This window comes from Hermetia illucens, chromosome 4 (genome assembly GCF_905115235.1).
Source record: "Hermetia illucens chromosome 4, iHerIll2.2.curated.20191125, whole genome shotgun sequence".
NCBI classification, from domain to species: domain Eukaryota; kingdom Metazoa; phylum Arthropoda; class Insecta; order Diptera; family Stratiomyidae; genus Hermetia; species Hermetia illucens.
This window is the reverse complement of record NC_051852.1, coordinates 60,156,747-60,171,678: the sequence shown is the minus strand read 5'-3', so window position 1 is coordinate 60,171,678 and position 14,932 is coordinate 60,156,747. Positions and strand designations below refer to the sequence as shown.

The window sequence follows — 14,932 nt, the reverse complement described above, 5'->3', positions numbered from 1 at the left end:
CATACTCTTTCGAGTGTTGTTGTATCTTGCATTGCCATCCTAGTAACTTGCCCGTTCTTTCAGTTTTTTTTGCCATATTTAAAATTATCGGTAGATATCCTCTTCTCATCTATACAGTTTTTTTATAAAACAAATTCTTATTGAAACGATGTGTGTCTGCCCGTTTGGCTGTCATCTGCGTGTCTCTTTGTCTAGTTCAATTTACCTAGAAACAGCTAAGCCCATTGTGACGAAATTCGGTGTGAATGTGCGGTTTGTAGTGCAACAAGATTTTGAGTCGAGTTTAAGGGGAAGATTCCAACACAAGCTAAATAGGGGTATGCATTTTTTTCTTCAAAATATAGCCATCTACTTCTTTAGCCTGTATCCCTTCCGTTTATCAATAACGGGGTTGGCTCGACTGGATTTAATGCCCCATTTTTCCCGGTATATGATTTAAAAAGTGCATAAGTGACACTTGGTGAGTAGCGAAGCCACCCTTGCTCGCGGTGGTTTGAAACAGTTTCCGTTCCACATGTCCTATACCGGTAACGCCACCCAATCTTTCCCTTCTTCTATTAATTTCGCTTCCACTGCATATCTATGCCCCTTCTAGGTGCAGACTACACCAATTCGCCGGCCGTTCCTCTCCTTACCCTTTCCTTGATTAAATTCCTAATCAGTAAAGTTGACATCAAGGTCGGACCTTCCTTGTTAACTGCAAATAATACATTTTCCGGTCCCTGAGTATAATCTTTAGCAAAAATCTCGAAAAATGCTATTTGCTCATCTCTCGAAAGGGCTGTTCCATCTCTCTTCTCTTCTCTTGCTCCAAATTCCCTGAGAAATATATCAATGGCTGACTGACTGCTCACTTCAGTCTCCACATAGCGAATGAGCGGCATAGTTTTGTGTAATTTTCTTGACTTTTTTTATGGTGATGCCAAAGCTCAGGGGATGCTCTTTGATGCTATAGAACTATAGCATAGCCTTGGAGAGGAGGAAGGAAGTTAGGGGTTGGAATGGGGAAGATGTTCAGCGTGGTGGAAGTGGCACTGCACTCCTTGCCTAAACATCTGTACGTGGTAGTCATACGGGAAGACAGAAGATGGTAGTCTGTTCCACATTCGGATAGTTCGAGATAAGAAGAATTCGTGGTATTTCACGGTGTGACTAACACTGACCCTTAGAGTATGGGGATGGGAGCGGCTACTTAGCCAGGTGTTGCGTTTGGGAGAGCCCCTACAAGAGGTAAGACCTGATATTTCCTGGGAGCAGTGACCCTTATAATAACGATAGAGAAAAGAAAGAAATCGAACATCTCGCCTGCGCTCAAGGGGTTCAATTTATGATGAGTCTAAAACTCTTCGTTGAACATTGTCAAGAGCAGACAGTACAGATATACCTGCATCCGCCCAAATCTGAGAGTTGTATTCAATTCTAGGTCTAACGTGGGCCTTGTAGATGTGCGCTAGGTCGAATGGCGAAAAATAAGATTCAGAAACCCCAAACCAGACCAGCTGAACCTACTAGAGATATTAATACCCAGTATGTTGAGGGAGGGTGAGTCGAGAATATTCCCACCATCGACAAGAATAGATTGTGAGGAGGGGGAGCACATAGTTTATTCGAAATGAGACAGCATTGGGTTTTAGAAGCATTGAACTGCACACGATTTCCTTTGCCCCAAGCAATAATAGACAATATGTTATCATTCAATGACTCAAACATGCACTCCCGGTTGATACGCAATGTACTACGATGAGAATAAGCCAGCGAATGAAACGAATACGCGAAGTCAAGAGTTCTCTCATCAGAAAAGCTGTGGATTGGTTTGAAAGTGCTATTTAAGAGGTCGTTAATGAAGATGAGAAGAGGGTGGATGACAGAACAGTACCTTGAGGTACCCCGGCATTTTGGGTATGAAGTTTTGATTGAAAACAGTCCAATACAACTCGAATGGAACGGCCATTGAGGAAGCTTTCAATCCATTTGACTAGCTTGTCATCAAGACCAATTGCGCGAAGTTTAACTAGGAGGGCAGGGTGCTATACTCTGCCAAAAGCCCTTCGAAATAAATATAATATCGTGAGAAGTGTCATCAAATCGCCGGTCGAGGACGTATTGCTTGTCGTTGATAAAATGGTTTAAGTCGAGATAGGTCAATAATATAGAGTTGATAAGTTTTTCAAAAACGTTTGAGAAAATTGAAGTTAATGCTATTGGTCGGTAGTTAGAGGGGTCACAAGTCTCTCCTTTTTAAAGTTTTGTGTAAAACAAAACTTTATTCCTTCTTCTTCCACTCTCCCCGCGGGACTCCCATTTGGTATTACGTCGCGGGGCTAGATCAGAAATTATTCTGGGCTCATGTTAATATTCGTGTTTCTCTCACGTTCATTCTTTCGGATGACTTCTTCCTGCCTAAGCTTCTTTCCGATGGCTGCAATCACTTTTTCGACTTCGATCCATATCCCCTTTGCTTTCACCATAAGTTCCATTATATTTTCGAGTGTAAAGTGCTGCCCGGTTTTAGCTTCTAATGTAGCCCTTTGGGCTTCGAATCTGGGGCAATGAAAAAAGACGTGTTCTGCGTCCTCTGCAATATGGGCACTTTGGGCAATATGGCGAATCATTATGGCCAAGTCGACACAGATATGCTCGATAGCCTCCGTGTCCGCTCAAGAATTGAGTTAGGTCGAAATCTAGTTCGCCTTGAGGTCGGTCGATCCATATTCCATATGATTTTGTGAGTCCAGCGACCTTTTTTGACTCGTCCCACTTCTCTTGCCATTCCGCGACAGTTTCAGTTCGTGCGATTAGGAGCACCCCTGGAGTTCGCGTTGGCTTCATTACACAGTCGCTTAAAGTGTTCGCTTTTACTTTTTATTATGGCCACATATAATTTTTTCCGCGCGACGTTGCTATTATCTGCTAGCAGTACAAAAATCTAGACAGTTTGGGTCGCGGATAAGAGCAGAGAAGCAACAATGTGGACATGCGGAAATCGGGCCATAGAAGGAACCACGAAGATTCTCGAGAGTGGCTTCACTAGAGCAAAAACCATAGCTCTAAGATAGTGGCCGACGATTTCAACGCATGGGCTGAAGAATGAGGCAGTCGAGAAACGAACGCAAGAGGACGTATATTACTGGGAGCCCTTCCTCGTCTGAATCTTGTAGTTGCTAACGCTGGATGCGTGAACACTTTCCGCAAGAAAGAAATGGGGTCCGTGATAGATGTCACTTTTGTTAGCGATGTTTTAGCTAAGGATCTGCAGCGGTATGTCAGTGAAGAATATATACACAGCGACCACTAGGCCATCATTTTTTAAATCAGGCATGGTAAACCAATGAAATGGTCTCGGACGAGAACTGAAAGGTGAGCAGCTAATAAATTTGACGAGGAGATTTTCGAAGAAGTTCTACAACAAAATACAGCCCTTGAAGGAAGCGCAGAAAATAAAGCTTTTCAGATTGGCGAAAAGTTGCGACCAGAATGTGACACTTCTATGCCAAGGTATGTTGTATCGCAGAAGCGAGTTCCGAACGTTTGGTGGAATTCTGAAATCGGAGAATGCCTCAAGGCCAGAAGGCACAGTCAGCGAAATAGAAACCGATCTGGATACGAGCAATTACATGAAGAATACAAAAACTCTCTCTGTCTGTCTGTCCGTCACACGCATTTTTCTCGGTGACTGTAGCAGCGATTGACACCAAATTTGTTGGGAAGGTGGGAACTGTGAACCCTCACGCATACATTGAGTTACATCTTTTTACATCGAATTTAAGGGGAGGTCCCCATACATCAAAAGGGGGGAGTAAATTTTGTTTTCATCAAATATAGTTATGTGTCAAATGAAAGGTCTCACTTAGCACTTTCCAAAGCCGGTCCTAGTTTTCACATTTGTTGGACGCGCGAGGAGTTCGGGGGGTCGAAAGTGATCATTTATTTAACGGGGCCATTCTCAGAAACTACCCAAACCGAAAAATCTGAAAAAAAATCAAGAGGCTGCCACTATATGGTGGCTAGGCTCCGAAATACCTTCCATATCTGTTCAAATAAAATTAATAATAGTATATTACTCTAATTTTCAGTAATTATCTGCAGTTCATCCTAGCCTACCTAGTAATTTTGCAGCAATGTAAGCTAGCTTGATCCTACCAAGTTTGGTGTAAATCGCACTATTACTAACAAAGTTATAATAGGTCAAAGTTGTCACTTCTTTGGAAATTGAAGATTTTGAATATCAATATCACCCGAAAGTGAATATTCTCACATAATATATGCCTATATTACGTATTACGCACTAATAGGACAAATACACACTCAAATGTCTTTATAAAATAAATACACAAAAACCGTTCATACCTGAAGCGTCCAGCTTCCGGTTTCGCGACTTGTTTGGGTATGGGGATGGAAAAATACCCTGAGTGTAAGACAGATGAAAAATTTGTGCAAAGATCTAGTCAGAGAGGAGGCACAGCGTTTTCGAACTATGGGTAAGATACCATCAGGACCGGCAAATTTGGACACTTGGCTAGTAATTTAAAGACTTCCCTCATGCGAAAGTACAAGGGTCCTTGATGAGAATCGCAACTTTATATGTTGGGATAGCTCTGCGAAGAGGGTGGAAGGTTAGAGTTCGCAGAAAAAATGTGGGCGAATAAATTGGCCTTCTCCAGTGATTCATTGAAAATGTTATCTTTATATATGAAAGGTGGAACAGAGGAGCTTGCGAAATTATTTTTCACTGTTCTTACAAGAGACCAAAAGCTTTTGATACTTTTTTGGCTAGTGAAAATTTTCTGTCATATGCTTTGATCAAACAGGAATTTGGCTTTTTCCAGAGAGACCTGCAGATGTTACGTTGGGATATATAGTTTTGCCTCATTTCTTCCGATGGACAGTTTTTATATGCCCGATATGCCGCTTCTTTCCCATCAATAACTATTTTGCAATCGCTTATAAACCGACGAGGTGGATTTAGGATTTTTAAAACTATGTGGGATGAATGACTTTACCGACTGGTTTTGATTGACGAAGGAGGCACACGCTATTTATACTGATTTTTCATCCCGTTTCTTTTCTTGTTCCCCTGGTATTCCCCAAGGCTCTACACTTGACCCTCTACTACTCCTATTTTTTATTTATAACCTTCCCTCTATCGTCACAGGCCCATGCAACCTAACCTAAATACTCTGGTGCGTTCATACATCCTCGGCAAATAAGTTGAGACTAAATGTCAGCAACTAGATATGCGGATCACTTAGACCCTTCCCATTACTTTATCATTTTATCATACGGTTCTCCTCTGACTTTAATTCAATCCAATCCCACTTAACGCTTTTCAACTCGCTTCTTAGAAATATCACGCGATCCCTCTTTTTCAAAAACACCTTTCGCCGTATCTTTCCCGGCTTCGAACAATCAATTTCCCTTCCCCTTAAAAACGCCGAATCTTTCTTGATAAGTGTACCCCTTTCAAATTCTATAATTGCCTGATGGACGTCTTGGCCAATTCCGATATTCGATTGTGCATCGCCCCCATTCGCGGAGCTCGAAATCTACTTTCACGTCCCCGATCCCGAGATTATGCCGGTCCCCTAGCGCCCTAGAACTCGGGTGCTTTAATGCTGTCTTCCTCCTTAGTTTTAAGAAAAAGTTAATTCACTTACTGGCTCCTCCTTCTGAAAGCAATATGTAAATAGAAATTAATTTCCCAGTATATTGTTTGTTAAATAAATAAATGAATAAGGCCGGGCGCATTTGAGACGTAGTTGGGGGAAGTGACGTGACGTGCCTTTTTGTGAAACAAGGAAATGAATGTAACAGTGAATGTTTGCACGCAGAGTGAGGTGATGCAGCATGAACTGCAAAACTTTGCGTTCAGCTGCGTTAAGTGCAAACTAGCAACTATTAACTTGTAGAAGAATTCATGTCATTTAAAAAGTTGTTTTATGCTTTTCATTTGAAAATTCGTTTTTAACGATAAATTCCTCGTAATTTTTTTCTCATTTCGAATAATTGTTTTTCCCAAAGCTTCTTGTCGATATTGTTGCATTTTTTCGGTATTCATTGTAGGAATCAGATTTCGAATTTAAAAAGCGATCATGATATGTACTGCAACTCAACTTTCGCTCTACTTGCTTTGCTTGCTTGCTTCGGCTTTCGTCTGTTTTAGAAGCACCTTTTGCCTTGTTTCTTGACAAGTTTGCTAGCTGCCCTGATGTCTTTTCCTATTTCGACACTTGAGCGGCCATATGACGGTTCAACCAGTCCATTTTTTTGTATGTTTGTACTTGCCTTCGTAATAATGGAGTTGTTTACGAATCTGTGTGACTCAATCTTCCTTAGCTGTAATAATGTGCAACCTTTCTTAATGTATGTATATTGTGTGACTTTTATAGAAGTTTTATCAATTGTTTCGATTCTATTCAAGAACCATAGTTTGCTTTTTCATGCAGTTTGAAATATACTTCCATTTTCCGATTCGAAGACGGCAGTGTCTGATGCTTAACGAATATTCGTGTATGCATAATGTTGTGCAGCTTCGACCTATAATATCGGCTTTTTAATTTTATTTCCGAGTTATCACAATCTCGGCAGATGCCGGATTTTACCTAATACTAGCACTAAGTGCCAAGCATTTAGGCTCGGACGATCCTACCTACTTAAAAACTAAAGGGGCACTGGTGGTGGTGGCCGGTGGTAGGTCAGTGGGAGAATCCGTCCAGTACTCCCCGCAACATCGAGCACGTATGCAGAATGGTGTACTTCTGCATGGTTTGAACCAGACTGTGCGAAAGTCCCAGGACATCAAGGGAAGCCGTGAGGGATTTAGGTACAATACCTGTAGCTGACAATATTATGGGAACTACAACCACCCGCTCGAGACGCCAAATTTCTTTGATTTCACGAGCCAATGGCTCATAGTTCACCTTCTTCTCCACGTATTTCCGTTCAATGTTGCTATTATGGGGGATAGCAATATCAATAATATACGCGGAGCGACCTGTCTTGTCAACTAACAGTACGTCAGGCTTGTTGTGTGCGGTATGGCGATCAGTCAGAACTTGCCGGTCCCAATACATGCTGTAAGCAGAACTATCAAGTACTGCTTGCGGCTCGTATCGGTAAACCGGACATGTCCCCGTGATCAGCCCATGCTTGTATGCAAGGTTTTGATGGATAACCTTACATACAGCATTATGCCTGGTGATGTACTGCACCGGTGCCATAACAGTACAGCCAGAAATGAGATGGTCCAACGTCTCTAACGCCGAACCACACATTCTGCACTGGTCGTTCTCCACCCGTTCTTTCATGATGAGCTTTTTATAAGCTCGGGTGGCGACCACGCCATCCTGAATGGCACACATGAACCCCTCCGTCTCAGCAAAGAGCTCCCCAGCACACAGCCATCTGTTCGACAAGTGCAAATCGACAAATGGCTGCCAAAGACAATTCACGTGCTTACCGTGCATTGCCTTCGACTTCCATTCCTCGATCCGCTCTTGGTCCGACTTCACCCCACTCAGAGGATTGAAAGATCGATCCTTCAAGTTAAGTGGAGTCAGTCCACAGTCTGCCTTACAGACAGCCGCATGCAAGGGACTCGCCTGCTCTTTGCTGTAAAAATAAGCGCGCAGGGAGTCGACTTGGCGATGATGTTGTGCCGCCACGTCAACCACTCCCCTACCTCCGATGTCACGAGGCAGGTTCATCCGCTCCACGGCAGACTTTGGGTGATGCATTCGGAATTTGGACATAGTTGTCCGTATCCGCCGCTGGACGTTTTCCAGGTCGGTCTTCGTCCACGGCAATATTCCGAATGCATAAGCCAGTGAAGGGATAGCGAATACATTCAACGCGCTTATTTTATTCTTCCCCGAGAGATGCGATTTCAGCACCAGCTTTACACGTCGCAGGAATTCGGACAGCAGAGCTTCCTTCAGATCACCAACTCGAGCATGGGTTCCTTGCAGAATTCCTAGGTACTTGTAGAAGTCTGTCTCGGTCATAGCTTCGATGTGGAGGTCACCAATGCTATGTCCGGCATGCGGCTCGTGATGACCTTTGCGGATGGCTTGGATTCGACATTTGTCTAATCCAAACTCCATCCGAATATCACGGCTGAACATGTCGATTATTCGTAACAGACTTCTAAGATGGTTGTCAGTACCAGCATACAGCTTGATGTCATCTAGGTACATCAAGTGTGTCAGTTCGCACTTAGCACGTAGGCCATATTTTATTGCAAAACCATGCCCTCTAGCATCATTCAGTAGCCATGAAAGGGGGTTCAATGCCATACAAAACCAAAGAGGACTCAATGAATCCCCCTGGAAGATGCCCCTCCGTATACGGATGGGCTCTGAGGTATTAGCACCCTCAGATGTACGGACTGATAAGGTGGTATGCCACCCTTCCATGACTGTCGCCAAAAACTTTATTAGTTTCGGATCAATGCGATACAGATGCAGGATGTCGATTAGCCAGGTATGCGGAACGCTATCAAAAGCCTTGGCATAATCGATATAGCAACTGAAGAGGTTTCTTTGGCCTCTAGTTGCTTGTCCTACAACTACCGAGTCGATAATGAGTTGCTCTTTGCAACCCCTTGACCCAACTCGGCAGCCCTTCTGCTCCTCGAATAGAATGTTGTTGGTCTCGAGGTGCGCATTGATCCTTCCACTAATAATGAACGTGATGAATTTGTAGAGGGTTGGTAAGCAAGTGATCGGTCTTGTGTCTGCGGGGTCCTGCACCGTGTCCTTCTTAGGGATAAGGTAGGTAATCCCCGCAGTGAGGAAAGGTGGAAATTCCTCCGGCCGACTCATGACCTCATTTATACTGCGTGCCAACCGACTGTGTACGCTGGTAAATTTCTTATACCAGAAATTCTGCACCCGATCCAGACCTGGGCCCCTCCAGTTCTTCGAGCTGTTTATGACTCGTCGAACTTCCTCTTCGGTAACATCCGCGAAATTCATGCCAGGTGTATTGACATGGCGGGTGCCTTCGGCGGTGATCCACTCAGCATGCTCAGCATGCTGGGCAGGTAACCCCCAAAGTCCACCCCAATACTCTTTCGCTTCCGTCACCGAGAACTGTATTGTCTGGGCGCTCTGTTGGGATTCGTTGAGAGATCTGAAAAAGCTCCGCTGGTTCCTCGCGTATGTTGCATTCTGGACACGTCTGGAATAACTTTCGCCATACCGTCGTAACCGACTGCATATGACAGAAAGTTTCTGTTTTAGTGTGTCCAGAATTTCAACAACGGGTGTCTCACAGGGGATGGCATAGTTCCGGTAAACCCTCTGCACTTTGTTTCTCACCCGTCGGCTGGCATTGCCAGTGCTGATCTGAATCAGTCTAGCAATGTCCTGCCTTAGTGAGTCCCGCCGACGTTCCAGACGAATTTTCCATGGTGGATCTCTTTTGTCACTCAAACCAATAACACGAAAGCGAATCTTCTGACCGTGCAATCTGATAGCCGCAACTGCACCACAATACACAAGTGATTGTAGTTGCAGCAGCGACATATCAGCACACAGTCGAGATGCAATCTCATCATTGATTTGAGATAGAATTCCCGGAGTTGCTGGAGATGCATAGAGCCTGGGAATGCCTGGTCTATGCAAAGGATCCATATCCGAGAATTCTATACACGCTCTTTGGAATTCGTCCCGAACCTCAGCGGAAACCTCAGCTGGACGGTGGAGAAGAGTGCTTCGGCGAGTACTGAACCTGTTGCCAGCAGTGCGGCGTGGTGTTGTTGATGCCGCCGCCTCTGCCCCCATCGACTCTCGGTCACCAGTTTCCCCGATGACTTCAAGTCGAACACGTTCCCTGATGGTGGCCGGGATTGTGTCGCTGCGAGTAATAAAGCGGTACTGGTCTGCGACTCGCTGCACAGTCACGTGCGCGAATTGCGGGAAACGCTCGACGAATCTCTGGTGCAACAAGGGGCGGTAAGATGTTGTACCCGCCCCCGCCGTTATTTCGTAGTAGGAGCGGATGATGAAGAGGTTCATTTCTTCAGTCCATTTCATCCGCTTCCTACGCGAACCTGCTGAAGTGGTCGCCACAGGTTGTGGCGAAACAGCTGCAGCAGGCGGAGCTGTGCTCCTGGTCGTCGTGGCGCCTAGACGTCGAACCGCCCCACGACTAGCGGTTTCGACGCCGTGCTGTCCATTACGAGAGCCCGACCCAGTCACCAAGTCAGACGACTCCCGCCGGTTATCCGTACCGGACCTTAAATTGCTCCTTCTTCTCATTTTTGGTGGTGCATTTTATCCCTAGCTGCCAGGTGTGTAGATAGCTTCCTTAGTGAGTAATCTGCAAGTCTGCAAAGTTCCTGCACTTTCCTCACCTACCCCCTGAGACGCTGCGGTGGCGTACAGCCATTCAGACTGAAGCTATCCATCCCTCCTCCTTTCACAACCGGGCTTGGGACCGGCTTCGGCGGAGTTTATTATTATTATTATTATTATTTTATTATTAAAACTTGGTCATTTTTTTTTCTAGCTAAAAAGAAAGCTCCAGCACCACCGCCCAGAAATTTGCAACCTGTAGCAACACCAAGGTTTAGTGGTACATCTAATAATACTCCTGCAGTGATAATTGAAGTTTCTCAAGGTTAGTAAATATACAATACTGAAAATACCAGAATATACATTAAATTGAACAATTTATAGAAAATTCAGCAACTGCAAGTGTACCAGAAGAAATTAGCCAAAGTACCGATCGGAAGCCTTCTGAAGTAAAAGCTGCAGAATCTACAGAAAGTAATGCAGAAGAAACAACAACATTGGTATCGCCGGCATCGACGAATTCACAACTTCCTTCGTCTCCATCTCAATCCACTACCGCGTCTCTTCAATACACCACCTCACCTCCTCAAACACCTATGACACCCCCGCCACTTCCACAAACTGCGCCACCACCAATTTCACCTCTTCATCCATCTACACCACCTCCTCAGGACGATGTAAAAACAATTGAGAACACTGAAATAATAGCAAACGCAAGTGCGCAGGTGCAGAAGGCCGAGGAATCAAACCCCAAAAGTGTAACAAATAAAAATAAGTCTATAGAAGAGCTACCAATAAAACTAACAAATGGCGATGCACAGCCACAAACCCCCGAATTTGTTACACCCCCCTCCACACCAGCTACGCCAACTACGCACAATCAACTCGAAGCGAAGTTATCTTCGGGAACGAGCTCAGACGATGATGATCAAGTGAAAGTTTATAATATAAAACTAGGAAAAACCATTGTCCAGCCAATAGCTACCTACGAAGCAAACGGTGATAATGCAGAGAAGCGAATTACACAACAATCAATCACACCACCACCCAGATCACCAAAACCTCTGAAAATCCAAGCAGACTCGTTTTCAGGCCCTGAGAGCACAATTAGTCCGACCAGTCCCCAGCGAGCCGAATCACCTGATTGGTCGTATACTATTCCAGCTCCACCCACATTTGCTGATAATGAAACCGTCGCCGCTACTTGTGGCGGATCTGATCGCTTCAGCCCACTGAATGGATCTGAACTGTCCGACCGCGACGATAGTATTACGGCCACAATCGACTCTCACAACGAAACTGCTATTACATCAGATATAGAAGATGGATATCGAGGAGGCAAGAAGACGCAAGCTGCGATTGATGTTTCATCTAGTTTCAGTTCCAGTCTGACTCAGGAAAAAACTGAATTATCGGGAGTTAAAGAGCAACCAGAAGTTACAATTTCCGTGTATGGCCGCCCGAAAAGCGTCAGTCCACCAAGAAGTCCACTGGAGAGTAAAGCCGAAGTCATTACGCAACTCAATGCCGTCATTAATAACGAGAACAGTGTGGATTTCGGTGGCATAGTGAAGCGAAGTGTAGACCATGCAGACGACGTGAAAATTCAATCAGCAAAACCTTCAGAACTAAGCAACTTCACAATACAATCATATAACAAACCTGTTTCGTCCGAACTTGATAAAACCATTGACGCAAAAACGAAAACAAGCGAGGAATTCAGCGCAGAAGTCGATGATGCGAGCAAAAATGATAGCAATGAACATAGTTCTTACATTAAGTCAGCAAAAAGGCCTAGTTTGACCTTAAGCAATAGTGTTGCGGGTCAACTGTCACGACAGCGAGGCGCCCTTGTTACAAGGTCCGATTCCTTCCATTCCACTCGAGCAGAAATTCACATAGAACCCGCACAACTTTCGCAGTCACGGAGTACATCTCATGTATCATTAGATACTATCCAGAAGCAATCCAATTTAAATGATCGTTTTACTGATACCAATCGAAGGAAGTCGTCCAGTGAACTAAGCATTGGAGAAACACCAAGTTTACAAAGTTTAATAGTGATGAAATGCATACTAAATTCACGAAAAAATAGTCTTACCAATGGCATTGCAATTTCTGGAGCAGAACTTCAATCACCAGAGCCCCTCGACCCAATCCCTGCAACCCCAACGACTCCAGCCCCTGCAGAAATTGTTGAAACCGTCAACACTGTCTATAGTCGACCTTCCCTGAAAGACTTTGTGTCTGTGACAGAAGAAAAGACGGCAGGGGTGGAATCACTTGAAAGTAAGGAATGTCGAAATATGTCTCTAATAGAAAACATATCAAAGCAATCGGCTCCGAAGGATCTATTTTCTATAGGAAGAAGTCAGAACGCTTCTACCCCCGTCAATATGTCTGATTGTGATAGTTCTAAGGAAAATTCACCAAAGAATAAAGTTATAAGTCAATTAAACAGGGAGACAAAGCCACTCCCCCCAACTCGAGAACCTGCAGAGAAAATTTATCGATACCAAGGTCCACCCAGCATTAACTTGTCTACATGGAGTGAACGGCCCAAATCTCAAGTAGCTATAAAAAGTGACAATGATTATAAATTCGGTGTTGGAACCGCTGACGCCCGACTTTCATTCAATAGCAGTGAAAGCAAATCAGAAGCACAAAACCGCGAAGTGCCAAAAGCTCCGGCCAGAATTCCTTTTGTGCGGAGTGTCGAATATAAAAAGGCACAATCAGTAATCGACTCATCCAAACCGGAACCCATAGAGCGTAAGTCGGTGGATGAGGGTATAGCCGTTCCCGTCCATAAAAATGCTGCTCGGCCTTTAAGTGTGAGTAATCATCTGATATTAGGACGCATGATGCCAAAAGTTGGCAACAAAAATTTGATGCCAGTCGTTAAGGGTTTCACCAGCTTAGACATAACTCAAAGCGATTCAACTGCTACCGAAACATCAAAAGACCATCAAAATCAAGATGTTGTTCTCCGAAATCCAGCGACGATAGTCCGCAGTAACTCGGCAGTTTCCACGAGTATCCTCCGATTATCCACAGGGAGTTCAAATCTACAAAAAGTTGCAATAAACATAGAAAACAAAGATCCTTCTCCTTCGCCAAACCAACCAGCAACGGCCCCTCTATTTTCACAAATCTCACTTCGAAAGACGGGCTTAAAGGAGAAAATCCTTGCAAGTAATGATGTTGTAGATTCAGCTCGAAAGCCAAGATCAGCATGTTCCCTCCCTGATCAACAACAAAGCTGTGCCAAATTAGAAATGAAATTAACGACGACGACAACTATTCCATCGAACATGAGTGTGAACTTCACCCCAACGACCCCTACATTCCCAAACCCCTCTGCTAACGGTTCAGCCCCAAACTCCTTGAATCGATCGTCTGTGACGGTCCTTTCTGAAATTCCACCCCCACCTCCACCAATTATCAGATCCGTTGTCACAAAGCAAAACTCGTTGGGTAAGTCGGCCTGCATTCCGGATGCTCGTGATCAACTTTTGAGTGCTATACGAAATTTTAACAAGGATACGCTGAATCGCAGTTAAAGCTGGCATTGGAAATAGGTTGTAAGATGATCACGTTATGGAAATTGCTTTACTAGTTTGTATATAGCCAGACATTGGTCGGAGCAGGAGTGTTTGTATTGTGGAAAACTGGTGGGAAATGGACGATCCATTTGTTGTAAAAAGTAATTTAAGGAAGGGGGGCTGGTTTTGTTATACGATATTTCTTCGATATTCGCTATTATTCGCAATTACAATCATTTATTTCAAACAAATCGGTTCGTCCATTTTTCCAGTGTGCTTTCTCCCATTTCGTGGATTCATTCAAAGTAAGCAATGCCGGTTAATGTCACAAATGCAAATAGCAAAACAAGGGTGATGTGTCTATTATATACGAGCACCGGAAAAAGATTTAAAAAAAGACTAAGTGTTAATTATTAAAAGTACATAATCACGAAATCAGGACTAGATTTAGTGTTCGCAATGAATCCTGTTTCGTCCTACTTAAACCAAACTCAACATTTTCACTCAGCCTCTCAACAATGAACCCTCACGTTTCAAACCTCATTTATTAGAGAAAGTCCGATATCGAAAATCAACGAAATAGTCTGATATCAAAGCAATATACACATAACAATATTATAATACCTTAAAATTCCGATAAAATAGTTGTATCCTTCCTTTCTTGTTTATTTTTTCCAAATAAGATTTAAGTTGAAGAAAAATACTAAACAGAAATGCACACAAAACACCTGACAACTATAATATCTTTCGAAACGTTAAAATTGAGGTAAATCGATTTAGTGCACCCACGCATATAAGCACATAAACACACACACGATAAAAAGTACATGTAAAATTAACGAAAAATCTAAAAACACTTATTGTAAAGGAGCGCACGAAAGTGAAGTCATTTTATTTATAATGTAACAATGATGATGAATATAACTTCGTTTTAGTATACACTATCAAATCATGGTTATCTATTGTTTTTAGTCTCTTATGTACGCTCTTCCCAGTTCCAAATCTGGAAGAGAAATTGTTTTTTTATTTCTGTTTTCTTCTATGTATCTGTAATTTAACCAATAAAAATAATGTATTTAATAAAAGAGCATG

The 14,932-nt window shown here is 43.5% G+C and overlaps 1 protein-coding gene across 4 annotated transcripts in view; it reads left to right on the top strand.

Annotated features, from left to right (window-relative positions):
• Positions 1-14,925, top strand: part of LOC119653506 (nascent polypeptide-associated complex subunit alpha, muscle-specific form) — a 144,756-nt gene extending 129,831 nt beyond the window's left edge. For all 4 annotated transcript variants that reach the window (XM_038058164.1, XM_038058163.1, XM_038058165.1 and 1 more), the window contains 2 exons: positions 10,510-10,620; positions 10,680-14,925. In XM_038058164.1, the coding sequence (XP_037914092.1) occupies positions 10,510-10,620; positions 10,680-13,858 (3,290 nt within the window). In that variant the 3' untranslated portion in view covers positions 13,859-14,925. The remainder of the gene's footprint in view (positions 1-10,509; positions 10,621-10,679) is intronic.
• The last annotated feature ends 7 nt before the right edge of the window (positions 14,926-14,932 follow it).